At 36.7% G+C, this 19,046-nt stretch overlaps 3 protein-coding genes across 3 annotated transcripts; 2 read left to right on the top strand and 1 right to left on the bottom strand.

Moving 5' to 3' along the window:
* Nucleotides 1-681: 681 nt before the first annotated feature.
* LOC124505647 (olfactory receptor 52E8-like) lies at nt 682-1,578 on the bottom strand. Its single transcript, XM_047071649.1, has one exon. The coding sequence runs from the start codon at nt 1,576-1,578 to the stop codon at nt 682-684; it is 897 nt and encodes a 298-aa protein (XP_046927605.1).
* Nucleotides 1,579-5,523: 3,945 nt separating this feature from the next.
* LOC124505444 (olfactory receptor 52E4) lies at nt 5,524-6,486 on the top strand. Its single transcript, XM_047071398.1, has one exon. It carries the CDS (start codon nt 5,533-5,535, stop codon nt 6,484-6,486), a length of 954 nt encoding a protein of 317 aa, XP_046927354.1. The 5' UTR covers nt 5,524-5,532.
* Nucleotides 6,487-12,636: 6,150 nt separating this feature from the next.
* Nucleotides 12,637-13,617, top strand: LOC124505510 (olfactory receptor 52E8-like). Its single transcript, XM_047071476.1, has one exon. It carries the CDS (start codon nt 12,637-12,639, stop codon nt 13,615-13,617), a length of 981 nt encoding a protein of 326 aa, XP_046927432.1.
* The last annotated feature ends 5,429 nt before the right edge of the window (nt 13,618-19,046 follow it).

Here is a 19,046-nt window from a genome sequence, read left to right as displayed (position 1 = left end):
GTATGTAGGGGCGCCTGGGTGGCTCAGTCGGTTAAGCCGCCGACTTCGGCCCAGGTCATGATCTCGCGGTCCCTGAGTTCGAGCCCCGCGTCGGGCTCTGTGCTGACAGCTCAGAGCCTGGAGCCTGCTTCAGATTCTGTGTCTCCGTCTCTCTCTGACCCTCCCCCGTTCATGCTTTGTCTCTCTCTGTCTCTAAATAAACATTAAAAAAAATTTAAAAAAAATTTATTCTTGTATGTAATATTCTATGCCAGAGGTCAACAGAGAGTATCATTGCAAGTACACATTCAGACACATAGAAGTGTACATACCTCCAACAATTACAGGCAGTCTTTTTTCTGATATCTATATCTATATCTATATATATATCTATATATATATCTATATCTATATCTATGTCTATATCTATATCTATATCATCTCTATCTCTATCTCTATATCTATATCATCTTATATCTATATATATCATCTATAGTTATAGCTATAGTTATAGCTATAGATATCTATATAGAGAGAAAATTAATTTTGGTGAAAGAAATTTATTAATTTTATCATAAATTTTAGTCCTTTCAGACCCTATAATTTCATGACTTGAATGAATTACCTCTCATCAATCTTGTTTTAACAAAGAGACTCTCTACCCATTCCTGGATCTACTTGGTCCTCTACCCATTCCTGGATCTACTTGGTCCTGATGCCATAAATGACTGGGTTGAGGGCAGGGGGTATGACTACATAGAGGTTAGCCAGGAGGATATGGATATACTCGGGGATGTCATGACCAAAGCGGTGAGTGAGGAAAGAGAAGAGAGCTGGACCAAAGAAGCCCAAGATAACACAAATATGGGAGCTACAGGTATTCAGAGCTTTCAGGCGGGCATCTTGGGAAGGGAGGTGGAAGACAGCATATAAGATCCTAATATACGAGACAATGATAAGAAGCACATCCAGAAACAAGATAGAAATATTTCCAAGACCATAGTAGACATTGGCATTAATGCTGGCACAAGCTAGACGTGCCACTCCCATGTGCTCACAATAGGTATGAGGGATGATTCTGTGTCCACAGTAAGGCAGCCTCAGGAGGAGAAAAATGATGGGAACAATCATGCATAAGCTTCTTAGTACCACTATCACAGCAATTACACCAATCACTCTGTTGGTAAGAATCATGCTGTACCTGAGGGGGTTGCAAATAGCCACATAATGATCAAAACCCATGGCAAGAAGTACAATGCTCTCCATGACTGTAAAAAAGTGGATAAAAAACACTTGAGCAACACAGCACCCAAAGCACAGCTCCTGAAGGCTGAACCAGAAGATCCCCAGCATCTTGGAGATGGTAGTAGTAGAGAGACTTAGGCCAATCACTGACAGCATGGCCAGAAAGTAGAACATAGGTTGGTGAAGGCTATGATCAACCCAGATAACAAACAGAATGATAACATTTCCAACAAGAGCAATCAGATACACAGCACAGAAGAGAAATACAAGCCAGATTTGTGCAACTTCCAACCCTGGAATCCCCAGCAATAGGAATGAAGAAGGATGGGATTCAGTGACATTGGGAGAAGACATTCTCCAGCAGGCTGACGATGGTGTGATTTTTAAAAGTTGTTGGTGGTTCCCACTGGACAATTCATCCACAGTTAACTGAGATCTACAAAAGTTAAAAATAAAAACATTCCTTAATAAAGGATTCATAATGGGAACAAATTTTTCTAAAGGCCTTTGATTCTTTACCCCTTTTCAGCTCTCCATAAATAATCCCAGTATCACTCCTGACCTGCAGCATAAGTGGTAAAGAATGTAGAAGCTAACATTGTGTCTTTCCTAAAATGATGGGTTCAGAGGAATTCAATGCATTAATTTTCCTCTTCCTGAAGAAATAAATACTATTAGGAGATAATAAAATTGATCATAATAATAGCCGGCACAATAATCATGGTTATCATTAATTGAGTACCTACAATTTTTCAGACACTGTTGTTGTCATTATTTGCATACACTATCTCATTTAGTTCTCCCCCCACAATTCTGTGACACAAGTTCTCGTTTATGGAAGAGAGAGGTTTTGGTAAGCTCATTAACTTCCCGTTGCTAATAAGCAGCAGAATCAAGATGTGAAATTAAGAGAAACTAAGCTTTGTGACACTGATATGGACCTGTGTTTGCAAACTTGTTAGTGAAAGTAGTGAAAGGCGAGAGAGAGAAAGATAAGGGGTGGAGAAATAAAGGACCTAGAATAACCAAACTACCTCAAAGAAGAATAAATCTGAAAGATTTTCATTACCAAATGTTGAGATTTTCTATAAAACTATGATGATTATGGCAGTGTTGCTATTTAAAAAAAAAGAAAGAAAAAGAGACAATGGAACAGAACTGAGAATCTAGAAGGAGATCCACATAATTCTTAGGGTATGCCCAAGTAGCAATTTTAAGGTATGTTGGCAAGGGGCAATGATAATCTGTGAAGTTTCTTCCCCATATAAAGATCTTTCTGAAGAACCTGTTGACTTCTGTAACTGGTGAGAGGGAAATGTGACATCAGATCTGATCTGCTTCCTGGAGCTGGCCAAAACACAAATTTGAGGGCACAGTTCTTGATACTGTTCTCACTTCTGACATCAACTGCAAGTTCAGGAAGTTTCCCATACTACCTCCAGGTTCACTAATCTACTAGAACGACTCACAGAACTCACTGAAAGCTATTATACTCATGGTTACAGTTTACTATAGGGAAAGACTAAAATCATAAATCAGACAAAGGAAGAGATGCTGATGGTAGAATGTGAGGTTTGCAAATGTGAAGCATCCATTGTCCTCCCTCATGGAGTCAGAATGAGTTACCCTCCTTGAATTAATGTGTGACAATATGCATAGTTATATTGCCAACCACAGAGGCTCACCTGAGCTTTGGTGCCCAGATTTATGTATATATGATTGATTGATTGCACACATGGTTGAACTCAATCTCCAGATTGGTTGGTGCCACATGACCCAAAGTTCTCACCCTAAGTTATATTGTTGGTATTTATAGTGTGGTCAGCCCTTACACTGAGATAGAGTTTGACCACTCCTCATCCTAAGCTCCTATCAGATATGACAGATAACTTCCTAGAAGCCAAAAACAAAGGCCAGACCTCTTTTTGGGTAAGGCAAAATTCCTCACTATACATCTATTCATTTAGTTCCAAAGATATTTTTTGTTATTGTAACAAGCTATGCTTTTCACCTCTTGGCTTATCTTGGCTCATGGCATCAATCATGAATTTGGGTCACCCAATAATCAAGTTTGAATTCAGTTTAATCCTTTTGAAATATAAAGCATGGAGAGAGACCAACAACTGATTACCATATTGTGTCCTTTTTTATATCAAGGGTATAGAATGTGTAGAATCAGTTCAATTATAAAGGAATTCAAACTCATTACTCTCTCCTTTTTTGCCTACTATGACTTTTTTTTTTTTAAACTTTGTGTCTCACTCACTATCAAAGCAGTATGGGAAAAGAAGCAGAAGTAGACACCATGTAATATCACTTGCATTGTGGCATGGGATAGAGTCCTGATTCTATTCTTGCTGGCCTTCTGACCTTATGTAAGTCACACATATTCTGTATTTCAGTTTCATCCAGAAATAAACATAGTACTATCTCTCTCAGATTATTATTGGGTTGAGTAGATGAGGTTATATATGCCTGAAATATTACAGGTGTAGATATTTCCTCTCCAATCTTAGTCTTCCTCCTACCTTTCCCCAGACCAGTGATCTTTACCATTCCCCGTCCCAATACTCTAGGTCTTAACTCAATTTCTGTGAAGCCAAATTCCAATCTTAAGCACACATTGCAGACGCATTGATCACAAACACTTACCACGTTCCCTATGTTCCATCTTAGGAAGTCATTTGGCAACTGTGAATTTAATTACTGAAATTATGTATTTATACACCTTCAATATGCCCTAAGAGATGTTTATAAATTGTCCTTGTGTGTGTGTGTTGAGGGGATTTATAATGAAGTCTCCAGGTGCCAGAGAGTCTCAGACATTGGAATTAAAATGAATAGGAATTCCCTTTTGTCATTAAACTTGCTGAAGAGAAGCTCTAGGGAAATCCCCATGAACCTTGCTGTCTGCTATTTGGTCAATTGTCAGTTCTTGTTATTTCACATAAAATATACAACAGGTAGTATTTTACTTTATTTTTCTCCTTCCTTTTTCCTTATTCTCTGTTTTCAGTCTTTGAAATGCTTGGACTAAGTCTTTGGGCTTTTTGGGGTATCTATATAACCAGCAATTTTTTTAAATTATAAAATATACATGAAAGTGCCATTTTAACCATTTCAAACTTTACAATTCAGTGGCACTTAGTACACTCACAACATTGTACAACTGTTAACACTATCTAGTTCTATAAAATTTCATCAATTCAAAAGGAAATCCTATGCCCATTAATCAATCACTTCCCATTCTTCCAGCTCTAGGCAGTAGATTATTAGATCTGATCTCAAATTTTTCTCAACAGTTACAAAAGTCAACAGCTATTGAAAAAGAAACTTCATATGGGAAAGAAACTTCACTGATTAACATTCACTTTTGCCAATTTATCTTAAATTTCTACGTGGGGAAAGAAACTTTAAAAGGTGGTCTATATATGCATTGGAATATTATACATTCTTTAAAAAGACGGATATCCTGTCATTGCAACAACATGGATGAATCTGTGGACATCATACCAAAGTGAAATAAGCCAGTCACATAAAGACAAATATTACACGATCTCAGTTATTATGGAATCTTGAAAAAAAAAGCCAAACTCACAGTAACATAAAGTAGAAGGGTGGTTACTAGGGCCTGGGGCATCAGTAAAAAGGGGAGATTAAAAAGAAATCAGAATGGAGCCTGGGTGGCTCAGTGGGTTAAGTGTCTGATTTCAACTCAGGTCATGATCTCATGGTTTCTGAGTTTGAGTCCCTCATTGGGCTCTCCGCTGTCAGCGCAGAGCCCACTTGGGATCCTCTGTCTTCCTCTCTCTGCCTCTCCCTGGCTCACATTCTTTCTCTGGCTCTCTCTCTTTCTCAAACTATGTAAATAAACATTTTTTAAAAAGGGGGTGCTTGGGTGGCTCAGTTGGTTTAGTGTCTGACTCTTGCTTTCAGCTCAGGTCATGATCTCATGGTTTGTGAGTTCAAGCCCTGTGTCAAGCTCTGTGCTGACAGTGCAGAGCTTGCATGGGATTCTCTCTATCACTCTCTCTCTGCCCGCCCCCCCCCCCCCGTCACTCACACTATCTCTCTCTGTCAAAATAAATAAATATTAAAAAATAAAAATTATTTTAAAAAAAGAGAGTTACCCAATTACCCTTTGCAAAGAGCAGAATCTCTAATGTTTGTAACCAACTACTCATACTAAGACCTGTAGCACACCACCCATAGCACTCTAACACACACAGAGTTCTTACATCTTTCCAGGACCTTGATAAAGAAAAGGTCATAACGAGAGTGAGATACCTACGCCTCAGCAGGAATTCAATGACACTTGCTGGGAGAATGACTTCCATCAATGACACCCACTTCCATCCCCCCTTGTTTCACCTGCTAGGAATCCCAGGACTGGAAACTGTACATATCTGGATTGCTTTCCCATTCTGCATTGTGTACCTGATTGCCCTTGTGGGGAACATCACCATTCTCTTTGTGATCAAGACTGAACACAGTCTCCACCAGCCCATGTTCTACTTCCTGGGCATGTTGTCTATGATCGATCTGGGTCTGTCCACGTCCACCATCCCCAAAATGCTGGGCATCTTCTGGTTCAACCAACAAGAGATCAGCTTTGGGGGCTGCCTTGCCCAGATGTTCTTTATCCACATGTTCACAGGAATGGAGACTGTTCTCCTGGTGGCCATGGCTTATGACCGCTTTGTTGCCATCTGCAACCCTCTCCAGTACACCATGATCCTCACCAATAAAACCATCAGCATCCTAGCTTCTCTTGTTGTTGGAAGAAATTTAATTCTTGTGACTCCATTCGTGTTTCTCATTCTGAGGTTGCCCTTCTGTGGGCATCACATCATCCCTCATACGTACTGTGAGCACATGGGTCTTGCCCGGTTGGCCTGTGCACCCATCAAGGTCAACATTATCTATGGGCTCATGGTGATTTCTAATATCATTGTGGATGTGATCCTGATTGCCTCCTCCTATGTGCTTATCCTTCGAGCTGTTTTCCGCCTTCCTTCTCAGGATGCCCGGCTAAAGGCTCTCAATACCTGTGGTTCTCATGTCTGTGTCATGCTGTGCTTTTACACGCCAGCTTTTTTTTCTTTTATGACACACCGTTTTGGCAGAAACATTCCCCGCTATATCCACATTCTTCTGGCTAATCTTTATGTGGTTGTCCCACCGGCCCTTAATCCGGTCATCTATGGAGTCAGGACCAAACACATCCGAGAGAGAGTTGTGAAGATATTTGTACAGAAATAATAGTTCAGTGTCAACATTGGGAAAATATATCCACACACCACCCACATTTTAATAATCTGAGCTCTGCTTCAAATTTCCTATTAGAGTAGGTAGCAGTAGCCAGATTTTTATTTTTTATTGGAATTCATTTAGAGTTGACAGGTAACTTTGCTGTCTGCTCTACCCACCCACCCCATGTACCTGGACGAAGGGAAAGCACTGATGGAAAAGGAAGATGTCCTGGAGGCAGCAGTGGTTTGGGAGTAGAATGGCTGGTGCGAAAAGATGAGAACACTCCCCATTTTTCCATGTGTCTTCTCTTTAGGTACGTTTAGACCCTGAAAGAACACTGATCCAACAATCTCACTTTGTAGATGAGGAAAATAAGGTATAAGCCATGGCTTGGTGACAGTGTCTAAATTAGTGCATCTGTTCCACAGATTTATATTCTGTATATTAATCCTCAAGTTTTGTCTTCCTTCTCTAGAGTCATTACTCATTTTCATTTTACTGGTTCCCCTGCCTTGTTCTTACTGTCATTTTTGTTCCTTTTCTTCTTTTTAACCCGATTCCTTCAATTTTTCTCTTTCTCTTTCTGTCTTTCTCTACCTCTCTGTTTCTCTCTTTCTCCTTCTTACTATTTACCTAATAAATTCAGTCTCTGTGAATTGGCTAATGTAAGAGACTACAGTTTAGGATTAGGTATACATGACATTATTTCCTCACTTACAGCAAAGTCATTTTAGATGTGAATAATTATATGTGTTCTGTTTCTAGTTCCAATTGAATTGTACCTAAAATTTCCCTTGTTTGCTATATATACTGTTTCCCTTCAAATTTAGAAAATTTTGAAAAGGAAATTAGAATAATCTATGGTTTAAGCACAAAGCCAATCTTGATATCAAGTCCAGAATAATCTGAATATAATTTATTAATCCTGTAGATTTCCAATATGTAGTCCCATTTTCAAACTCCAGATATATCTAGAGAATATATTGTACTTTCCTTTATCAGGGTTTTATAGCTTTTAATATATAAATCTTGCACTTTCTTGGTTAAATTTATTCCTAAATATGTATGTTCTTATTTTTCAAGGCTATTGTAAATGGAATTTTTCTCAACTCTCTTTTTGATTATTCACTGGTGGAATTTAAATATATCTAATTTCTGTATGTTGACATTGTATTGTGTGACTTTGCTGAATTCATTTATTAGTTCTAATGGATATTTTGTATATTCTTTATAATTTTCTTTATATAAGATTATATCATTTACAAACATATATAGTTTACTCCTTTTCTTTTTTTAAAGTTTATTTATTTATTTGAAAGAGAGAGAGAGAGAGAGATTCCCTCCTTCTTTTCATATTTGAATGACTTTGTCTTGCCAAATTGCTCTAGTTAGAACTTCCAGTAAATTTTTAGATAGCAGTGTTGAAAGCAGGCATTCTTTTCATGTGTATGATCTTAGAGAGATTATTTTCAATCTTTCACCATTGACTATGATATGAACTGCAGTTTTTGTTTGTTTGTTTGTTTGTTTTTCCCATGAATGCCCTTTATAATGTCGAGGAAGTTTTCTTATACTCTAAGTTTGTAAAATGTTTTTGTTATAAAAGCTTTTTAGGTTTTGTCAAATGTTCTTTCTGCATTAATTAAGAGGGCTATGTGGTTTTTCCCCTTGATTTCATTAATGATATGTGATATTTTGATTGTTTCTCTTATCTTGAACCACCTTGCATTTCTGGGATAAACTACACTTGGTCATGCTATATAATTTTTTTTACTATGCTGTTGGATTTGATTTGTTCATAGATTGTTGAAGACTTTTTTTATCTGTACTCAGTGAGATATTTTTCTGTAGTTTTTTAAATTAAAAATATGTGCATTCTGCAATGTAGCAACCCCACCCCGTGTGTGTGTGTGTGTGTGTGTGTGTGTGTGACAGAAAGACAGAGAGAGATAAATGACTTCTGGAGTACACCAGATATTTTCTAATAGAATTAACTGCATTCTGTATTTTCTTTAAGATTTTTGTTTTTTAAAGAAAGAGTGTGAGCAGCAGAGGGGCAGAAAGAGAGGGGGAGAGAGAATCCCAAGTAGGCTCCTTGCTCCCAGGGCAGAGCCAGATGCAGGGCTTGAACTCACAAAACTGTGAGATCATGACCTGAGCAGAGATCAAGAGCCAGATGCCCAACTGACTGAGCCACCCCGACACCCCACATTCTGAATTTTGATATTATTTCCTCAATATTCACCAAAGATGACAGATTAGGGATTTCTCAGGTCTTTCCTGGGGATGTGTGTAGTCATGTACATGTATGTGTCTTTATAGTTAAGAAATATTTCAGAACTTTGAAAAACTCTGTATGGTCAATTCATTTTCCAATTTTTTCTTTTAACTTTTTTGGTCAGCCTTTTATTAGCTCTAATAATATTATTGCTTCAGGAAGCTGCAATCTTAGACAATTTCTATTACTTGTTTTTGACTAATAGTCAGGGAAGAGGCTGTTCACAGTAAGTGAGTTTTGAGTCAGGACAAAAAAAGAAGCATCCTGTGAGGGGTTATTTTCTGGTACCTGCCAGACAGGTCAAATAATTAGAATCCTCTGGGAATGGATCTCCAAGACACTCTATGTCCCCATCCCAGGGGGTGTGGGGTTGTAAGAAAAATATAAATACTTTCCATTCATGGGTATTTCCATAATAAGTGACATGTCCCAAGAAGATGCCAAGGAACATTTTGTAGAGATTTAGAGACCAATGTAAGTCATATCATGATTAAATTGTGAAAAATACCAAAAGGGATGGGGAAAGAGTTGATGGCAGGCAAGGTAGTATGGAGAGATGGAGGACAGATGAACATGAAAACAAGATCAAGAGAGAATGCACGCTCATACTCCTAACCTCTTGAGGGTACACTTTTACTGCATGCACTTGTACTTATGACCATGCAAAATCTCACACACAAAACTAAAGAGTGAGATGTGGAAGGAGATGCACAAATGTATCTGGTGTCAGTTTACCGATTGTTTCTGACTCTTCTGACTATTTATACAGGTGCATGAATGTGAGTATCAGGAGGGCAAGGACTTGCTTTCTCTATTTCTAGAACTGTGTCAGGTATTGTAAACGTGACTAATAAATTCTTTTTAATTAATCAATTTGGGAGTAAATGAATCATGAAGCATGGCCATGAAATGTAGATTTTTTTTTTAAAATAAGACCTATGGTGATGAAGCGTCTGAAGAAGGGAATAAGGTTGCATAAAAGTGAAAAAGTCATGATACTGCAAGATTAGGCAAGCATGAGGAGGTGTCCATCATTTCTTCTCCTTCTGCTGGCAGTTCCAGAAATGGGAATGTGGATATTGGGGTGTGGTGGAGGTTAGTGGAGTAAAGTAGACTAAGAGGATGGCACATGGAGGAAATGATTGTTGGTTAGACAGATGTAATCCCATGTATCACCTTAGAAGTAACAGGTCAAATGACGGGCTACGACCCAGTCTTATTTCTAAACCCAACATATTGGAGGATATGTGAATAGATGATGAAATAATTACAGAATGATTAAGTAATTGGTTGCTTTGATCAGTGTTTACAGACTGAAAATGAGTTTTTCTCAGAAGCACCAATTTGCAAGCCTTCCTAGAAAATCTACAGAACTAAGTGGGACACGTTGATTTTCTAGGGATGTAGCCCTATTTTATATTCTAAGTTTCTGCTATATGGAGCCCCAAGAGTGACCAAGACATGAAACTATTAACAGTCTGTTTGTCAATCTACTGAATTTCTAGATAAAATCATCAAGACGGTAACAGATTCCTTTTTCATGCCCTGACTGGCCACCATACTTTTATTTTCAATTTGTTCTTTCTCTTCATTCTATATAGATTAAATTTTTTTTCCTTCTTTGGCTGAAGAATTGTTCTGTGAATCTTAGCATCTGTTGAACCTCCTTCATGGCATTTTTCTTGATCTACCTCCATACCTACAACATTCTCTATATATTTCTAACATAGCACTTGCAATACAATTTTTTAATTTCATTTTTGGAATTTTATCTCCCTTTCCATTTAATGGCCTCCTTGAGAGTATGTGACAAGTTTTCTTTGAACTTGTATTCAAATTTCCTAATCAATGCTGGTGCACAGAGGACCTCATAAATATTTGATGGAATAAATTGTGAAGAGAACCTCTCCACTTACCTTGCATATTCTCACTAATGAAAGGCAAAAACTATCTCTGATAGTTTCACATTGCAAAATTGAGAACTTCAATTGTCTCCTCTCCAGCCCTAGCAGACCAGGTTTAGCTACACATGCTCACACACACAGACATATATTTCCTGAGACAATTTCTCCAATTACAAAATTATCTCTCATTTTTTTTTGCTATCCTTCATAGGTTTCAAATGGGCACAGTTAGCAAGTCATTTGTCTTGTTATGGATTTTAAGTAGGAGGTACTGACCTTTATATGTATTTATCTTTAATGGATGCCTGTCAGCTCTTATTCCAACAACCAAGTATTTCAAAAGTTGAATCTAAGCTTTCTGCATGTGACAATCACTGTCACATTTTCTTTATGACTAGCTTTTCTCAAATAAACTGTGCAGTAATGGACTTCTCCCTTATTTGTTTTAAATTTTTAATTTCTATAAATAAGTTCAGAATTCCCACATATTCTGGATAAATGCTGTAAAACAAAATCACTTGATACTTTTTCTTCTGATATTATTTTAAAGGAGACACCCATAAAAACCTGAGAGCTAGGATAGAATCTTGGTAGGAACTGAATTCTAGGGTGTCTAAGATGCTCCTGCCCTGTCTCCATGGATACAAGACAGAGATATATTTGAAAGCTGTCTAGCCGCAAATATCTAGTCTCCCCTCCCCCAGCTGGCCTATACCTGGACAGTTTATTTACTGTATATGTTTACTTATGTACTCTCCAGATGATAAATTTACCTAGATTAAAATAATCTCTCAATTCATCTTTCATCATAACTGCAAAATACTCTTTGTCAAATATCTCCCCTTCTTAGTCATTATCTATTTTTCAAATCTTATAGGTAAATTTTTTAAAAACTAAATTATGATAGAATTGAGTATTTATTTTATAAAATAAGACATTGAAAGTGTTTTCTGTCCCATCTCTTTTTAATTAATTCATCTGTTTACAAATGTTTAAATTGAGAACTTTCATATGGCAGTTTGTTCATGCATATGAATAAACAAAGATAAATAATTTCTTCTGCTCTAAGAGTCACATATCTAGTATTTGCAAGAACCTATAAAAATGTATAAACATACATATGCACACATGCACACATACACACAGGATTTTTTAAATTTTATTATTTTTTTTAAATTTGCATCCAAATTAGTTAGCATATAGTGCAACAATGATTTCAGGAGTAGATTCCTTAGTGCCCCTTACACATTTAGCCCACCCCCCCCCACAACCCTCCACACATACACACAGGATTATGCACACTACACCTTAGGAATTTTAGATTCCCTAACAAGGGAATAATTGAGATTACAAATACCAAAGAAAGCACTATGCACAGTAAGTAAAAATATGTGGGACAGGATCAGATACATAGACTATGGAATTTTACCTTTCTCGTTTATTTCTGGCTACACTCTAGAGTTTGAATTTCAACTGTGCAGGAGATATTCTTCTTTCCTCTTGTCTTTATGTCTCTCTTTTTATTAGGTAGAGTGGCAGCAGATTAAGGCTAGTTTTGTTCCTGGTGCCAGATGATGTTCAGGAGAGGATAGTACACAGTAAGGAGTGTGTTTAATCTTCTTTCCTTTTTAAAATAATTGAAATATAATTGACATAAAGCATTGTGTGAGTTCACAGTGTACAGTGTGTTGATTTGATGCATTTATGTATTATAATATGGTAACTGCCATAGCTTTAGCTATCACTCCTACCCCATCACATAATTATCAATTTATTGTTGGGGGTGAGAACATTTAAGATACAGTCTTTTGGCAATTTTGAAGTATATAATATGGTATTGTTAGCTAAAATAATTATTTAACTTCTTTCTGAAAAAGAGTAAGGGAAGATGAAAGTGCTTTTTGCATTTTACTAGGAATCTAGACAAAGGGAGAAGAGGAGAAGAATTCACTAATGAGAAGTCAATAATTGTCTCTGATGTGCACAAAGAATTGTGCAAACACTGCAGCAGAAAGAATGGCTATGCCTAATGACACCCAGTTCCATCCTTCTTCGTTCCTCCTCCTGGGTATCCCAGGGCTAGAAGATGTGCACGTCTGGATTGGATTTCCCTTTTTCTTTGTGTATCTTGTTGCACTCTTGGGGAACGCTGCTGTCCTGTTTGTGATCCAGACTGAGCATAGTCTCCATGAGCCCATGTACTACTTCCTGGCCATGTTGGACTCCATCGACCTGGGCTTGTCCACAGCCACCATCCCCAAAATGCTGGGCATCTTCTGGTTCAGCCTCAGGGATATATCTTTTGAAAGCTGCGTTTCCCAGATGTTCTTCATCCACTTCTTCACTGTCATGGAGAGCATTGTGTTGGTGGCCATGGCCTTTGACCGCTATGTTGCCATTTGTAAACCCCTTCAGTACACCATGATCCTCACCAGCAAAATCATCAGCCTCATTGTAGGCATGGCTATTCTGAGGAGCCTGTGCATGGTGGCCCCTCTGGTATTTCTCCTCCTGAGGCTGCCCTTCTGTGGGCACTATATCATCCCTCATACCTACTGTGAACACATGGGCATTGCTCGCCTGGCCTGTGCCAGCATCAAAGTGAATATTATGTTCGGTCTTGGCAACATTTCTCTCTTATTATTGGATGTGTTCCTTATAATTCTCTCCTATGTCAGGATCCTCTATGCTGTCTTCTGCTTACCCTCCAGGGATGCCCGACTCAAAGCTCTCAACACCTGTGGCTCCCACACTGGAGTTATCTTAGCTTTTTTCACACCAGCATTTTTCTCTTTCTTGACACACCGATTTGGCCACAATATCCCTCAATATATCCATATTTTCTTGGCCAACCTATATGTGGTTGTTCCGCCAGCTCTCAATCCTGTAATCTATGGGGTCAGGACCAAACAGATTAGGGAGCGAGTCCTGAGGGTTTTCCTCAAGACAGATAGCTAACTAGTCAGAGGTCTTGGAAGGTCTGTTTTAGATTTCATGTTTCCTGCATTGTGAAAATTAGAGTTAGTTACCTTATGTCTAACTCAGTAGGAAGGAGGAAAAATTGAGGGGAATATTGAGACCAATAACATTAATTGTGTTTGAGTGGCAGGTTTTATATTTGAAGTTAATAATATGTGCATTGATGATACCAGATTGCTATAATTGGATATCCACATGCAAATAGATTAATTTAGACCCTTACTTTACATCATAGAAAAAATTAACCTACAATGGAACAGAGACCTAAAGACAAGAGCTAAAGTATAATAACCAACATAAAATTATTTGTAATATTGTTCACATAAAATTTCATAGATATGACAACAGCAGCAATAAATATTTTTAAATGATTGATTGGTCTTCATTAAAGTATATATATTTTTTCTTCAAAGCATACTAGTAATAAAATGAAAAAGAAAGCCATAATCTGAGAGAAAATATTTATACATCATGTGTAAGATAAAGGAGTTGTCTAAAAATATAGAGAGAACTCTTGTAATTTAATTATAATTATATAATGACTCGGGGCGCCTGGGTGGCTCAGTCGGTTAAGCGTCCAACTTCCATCAGGTCATGGTCTCGCGGTTTGTGAGTTTGAGCCCCTTGTCAGGCTCTGTGCTGACAACTCAGAGACTGGAGCCTGCTTCAGATTCTGTGTCTCCCTCTCTCTCTGCCCCTCCCCCGCTCATGCTCTGTCTCTATCAAAAATAAATAAAATGTAAAAAAAATTTTTAAATAATTATATAATTACTCAGTTTACTCAATTAAAATAGAAAAAATATTAAATGGAAAAATTAAAATAGAAAAAATATTAAAAATATTACAATAGAAAAACTATTAAAAATATAGTGTTAAATGTCAGCCCTTCTCTCTGTCCAATACAAGCTCCCTTAAAGCTGTAATTCCTGAGAGTACTCTTCAATATATCTTGTATATGAAATTCTGCATCTCAGAAGTTATTTCTATGGAACCAAATTGACGATGGTATGCTTTATTTATGATGTGTTTTCAACATTTTGGGGCATGGTTTATGTTTTCACTTTGAGATTCTTTTTATCTCTTTCTGGACTTTTTTTTTTTTAATACACTGAAGTTTTTATGAGTTGAGCATATAGCTACTCCCACATGCTACTACACATAAGTTTATAAACCCTTATTTTTTTTGTTATTTTTTAAAGTTTTTACTTAAATTCCAGTTAGCTAACATACAGTATAATATTAGTTTCAGGTGTACAATATAGTGATTTAACAATTCCATAAGACACCTGGTGCTCATCACTACAAGTGCACTCCTCAATCCCCATAACCTATTTAACCCATTTCCCACCAATCTCCCTTCTGGTAACCATCAGTTTGTTCTCTATAGTCAAGAGTCTGTTTCTGTGATACATGTACCTCGATGTTTACAGCAACATTATCTACAATAGATAAATTATGGAAACATCCCTGGTGTCCATAAACTGATGAATGGATGAAGAAAATGTGGTATGTATATGTATATGTATATGTATATGTATATGTATATGTATATGTATATATAATGGAATATTACTCAGCCATAAAAATGAATGAAATCTCGAGCCATTTGCAATGACATGGATAGAGCTAAAGAGTATAATTCTAAGTGAAATAAGTCAGAGAAGGACAAATACCATATGATTTCACTCATATGTGGAATTTAAGAAACAAAACAAATGAGAACAGGGGAGAAAGAGAGAGACAAATCACTCATACTTTTCAAAGGCAATGTGTCTTATTTAGCTTGAAGCTTTTAATTATTTTTGTCTTTGGTTTTCGACAATGTTACTTGATATACTGTTATTTTTTTAAAAATATGTCATTATTGAGATTTGTGGCTGTTTTTAAAAAATTGTTTTATTTGAATATAGTTAACACAATGTTACATTAGCTTCAGGTGTGCAACTAGTGATTCAACAACTCTATGCATTGTGCTATGTCCACCACAAATGTAGCTACCACCTGTCACTATACAATGCTATTACAATAACATTGATTATATTCCCTATGCTGTACCTTTTATTTCCAGTGATTTATTCATTCCATACCTGGAATCTGTATCTCCCACTCCCCTTCACCCATTGTACATATCCACATAGTCTCCTCCCCTCTGTTCTCTGTTTTCATAGTGTGATTCTGCTTTTTGTTTTTTTTTGTTCTTTTATTTGTTTTTTTCCATTCCACAGATAAGTAAAATTATATGGTATAATATATGGCGTACATTATATGGTATAATGCCCTCTGGGTCCATCCATGTTGTCATAAATGGCAAGATCTCATCTTTTTATGGCTGAGTAATATTCTGTCGTGTGTGTGTGTGTGTGTGTACTACATCTTCTTTATCCATTCATGTATCAATGGTCACTTAGGTTGTTTCCATATCTTGGCTATTACAAATAATGCTCAGTAAACATAGGGATGCATATATCTTTTCAAATTAATGTTCTCATTTTCTTTGGGTAAATACCCAGTGGTGGAATTATTGCATCATATGGTATTTCTATTTTTCATTTTTTTAAGGAATCTCTATGCTGTTTTCCACAGTGGCTGCACCAATTTACATTCCCACCAACATGAGGGAATTCCCACCATGCATGAGGGTTTCTTTTTCCTTACATCCTCTCCAACACTTGTTATTTCTTGTCTTTTGGAGGCTAGCCATTCTGGTAGATGTAAAGTGATAGATCATTGTGGTTTTGATTTGTATTTCTCTGATCTTCTTTTCACTTGTCTGTTGGCTATCTGTGTGTATTACTTGGAGAAATGTCTGCTTGCTTCTTCTGCCCATTTTTAATTGGATTTTGGGTTTTTTTTGGTGATGAGTTGTGTAAGTTCTTTATATATTTTGCATACTAACTCTTCATCATATGTCATTTGAAATAACTTCTCCTATGTAGTACGTTGTCTTTTTGTTTTGTTGATCGTTTCTTTTGCTCTCTTCAGTAAATGGTGCTGGGAAAACTGAAGAGCTAATACAAAAGAATGAAACTGGACCACTTTCAGCCACCATACACAAACATAAAATCAAAATGGATAAACACCTAAATATGTGACTTGAAACCATAAAACTCTTAGAACATAAGCAGTAATTTCTTCGACACTAGTTATAGCAACTTTTTCAAGATACGTCTCCTAAGGGAAAGGAAACAAAAGAAAAATAAACTATTGGACAGCATCAAAACAAAATCTTTTGCACATCAAAGGAAACCATGTATGGAATTATGTCTTTCTGTAGTTTTATAATGTATATGTTATCATATGTTAGCAGAAATCGTTCAAATTATTTCTTCTATGTCATTTTCTGTCTCCTTGCCTCATGTGATTCCAGATAAATGTAAGTGGTTTGGTTATCTATTACTGTTTAATCAACTTTATGTTTAGCAGCATGAAGGCATGAAACAAATAAATTAATCTCATAAATTTTATTGACTGGGAATTTAGAAAAGTTAAGTAAGGACTGTTCTCTGCTTCATAATGTTTAGGACGTTAGCTGTAATCATTCAAATTGTTGAGGGTGACCCATATGACTGGTGGCTGGGACTAGTGGGATTTGGACTAATTTCTACTCTCATGTCTGTTTTCTAGGCCAGGATAATTGAAGGGCTCAATCCAGAACTCTTATCCAGAGAAACTGCCTGTGGTTTCTCCAGTATGGTGTAATCAGGATCAACCTTCTTACAAAGGCCCCAACAAGTAGTCTTCCCAGCAATACAAGATGGAAGTTGCATGATCTATTAAAACCGATTCTGAGGGGCGCCTGGGTGGCGCAGTCGGTTAAGCGTCCGACTTCAGCCAGGTCACGATCTCGCGGTCCGGGAGTTCGAGCCCCGCGTCGGGCTCTGGGCTGATGGCTCAGAGCCTGGAGCCTGTTTCCGATTCTGTGTCTCCCTCTCTCTCTGCCCCTCCCCCGTTCATGCTCTGTCTCTCTCTGTCCCAAAAATAAATAAACGTTGAAAAAAAAAATAAAAAAAAAAAAAAACCGATTCTGAGAAATTATATAGCACTGCCTTCACCATACTGTATTTATTTAAACAACTATTTGCCCCCTCCAATTCAGAGAGAGAGGAGTCAAACACAGTTTTTGATGAGTGAAGTGTCAATATTTTTTAAAGAACACAGGCCACCCTTTCATAAAAAAACACTCAGCAAATTGGAATTAAAGAGAACTTCTCACCAATAAGGCCATTTTTGAAAAATCCACAGCTAGTCTACGGCCATACCACCCTGAACGCACCCGATCTCGTCTGAAAAATCCACAGCTAACATTATATTTAATGATAAAAGATGGAACAGTTTTCCCTAAGATCAGGAACAGAACAAGAATGCCTGTTCTCATTCTTGGTATTCAACATAGTACTGAAATTTCTAGCCATAGCAATTAGCAATACATATAAAAAACTTATTAGAGAGAATGACCATATTAACATATTCATAGTCATATAATAATAAAAATTCAGCATAGTTGGAGGGAAAAGAAAGAAACACACAAAACCAATATATTTCTATACACTATTCATAAAAAAATACAAAAAGTAAATTAAAACAATTCCCTTTATAGTAACATTAAAAGAATAACATACTTAAAAACACATTTAAACAAAGTTTGCACAGTGCAAATTGCAAAACATTGACGAAAGAAATGAAAGAACTAATTAAATGGAAATGCATCCTTCGGCCATAGGTTGAAGACGATATTGTTAAGATGGTAATAGTCTCCACAACACTCTATAGATTCAATGCAAAAGCTATTAAAATTTCAACAACCTTCTTTACAGAACTAGAAACTCAGATCTTAAAATTCATATTGAATTACAAGGGGTGCCAAATAGTCAAAATAATCTTAAAAAAAACCCTGCCTAGTTTGAAACACTCACACAGCCTACAAAGCTATGGTAATTAATACAATGTGATGCTGGCATAAGGATAGACATATAGATGAATGGAATAGAGCTGAGATTCAAGAAACAAACTCAAGTATATACAGTCAAATATCTGTGGTCATGACAATTCAAAAGAGGAGCAAATAGTTTCTTTAAAAATGGTAACAGATCAACCAGATATCCACATGCAAAAGAATGAAGTTGGACCTTTACCTGACATCACATAAACACACATAAAATGAAAATGAATCAAAGAACTAAATACAAGAACTGTAAATATGAAAATGTTAGAAGGATACAAAGGAGTAAATCTTTGAGACCTTGAATTTGGCAATAGTTACTTAGATATAATACCCAAATACAAGAAATAAGAGAAAAATTGAAATTTGGACTTCATCAAAATTTTAAAAATGCATCAAATGACACTATCAAGAGAGTGAAAAGAGAACCTGTAAAATGGTAAAATAATGTTTGCAAGCCATATAACTG

Source organism: Lynx rufus, unplaced genomic scaffold (assembly GCF_022079265.1).
Source record: "Lynx rufus isolate CCGP_SWC_20201006 ecotype Redwood Valley unplaced genomic scaffold, mLynRuf1.p SCAF_9, whole genome shotgun sequence".
NCBI lineage: Eukaryota > Metazoa > Chordata > Mammalia > Carnivora > Felidae > Lynx > Lynx rufus.
The sequence above is the reverse complement of the archived record's forward strand: the minus strand, read 5'-3'. Positions and strand labels throughout refer to the sequence as shown.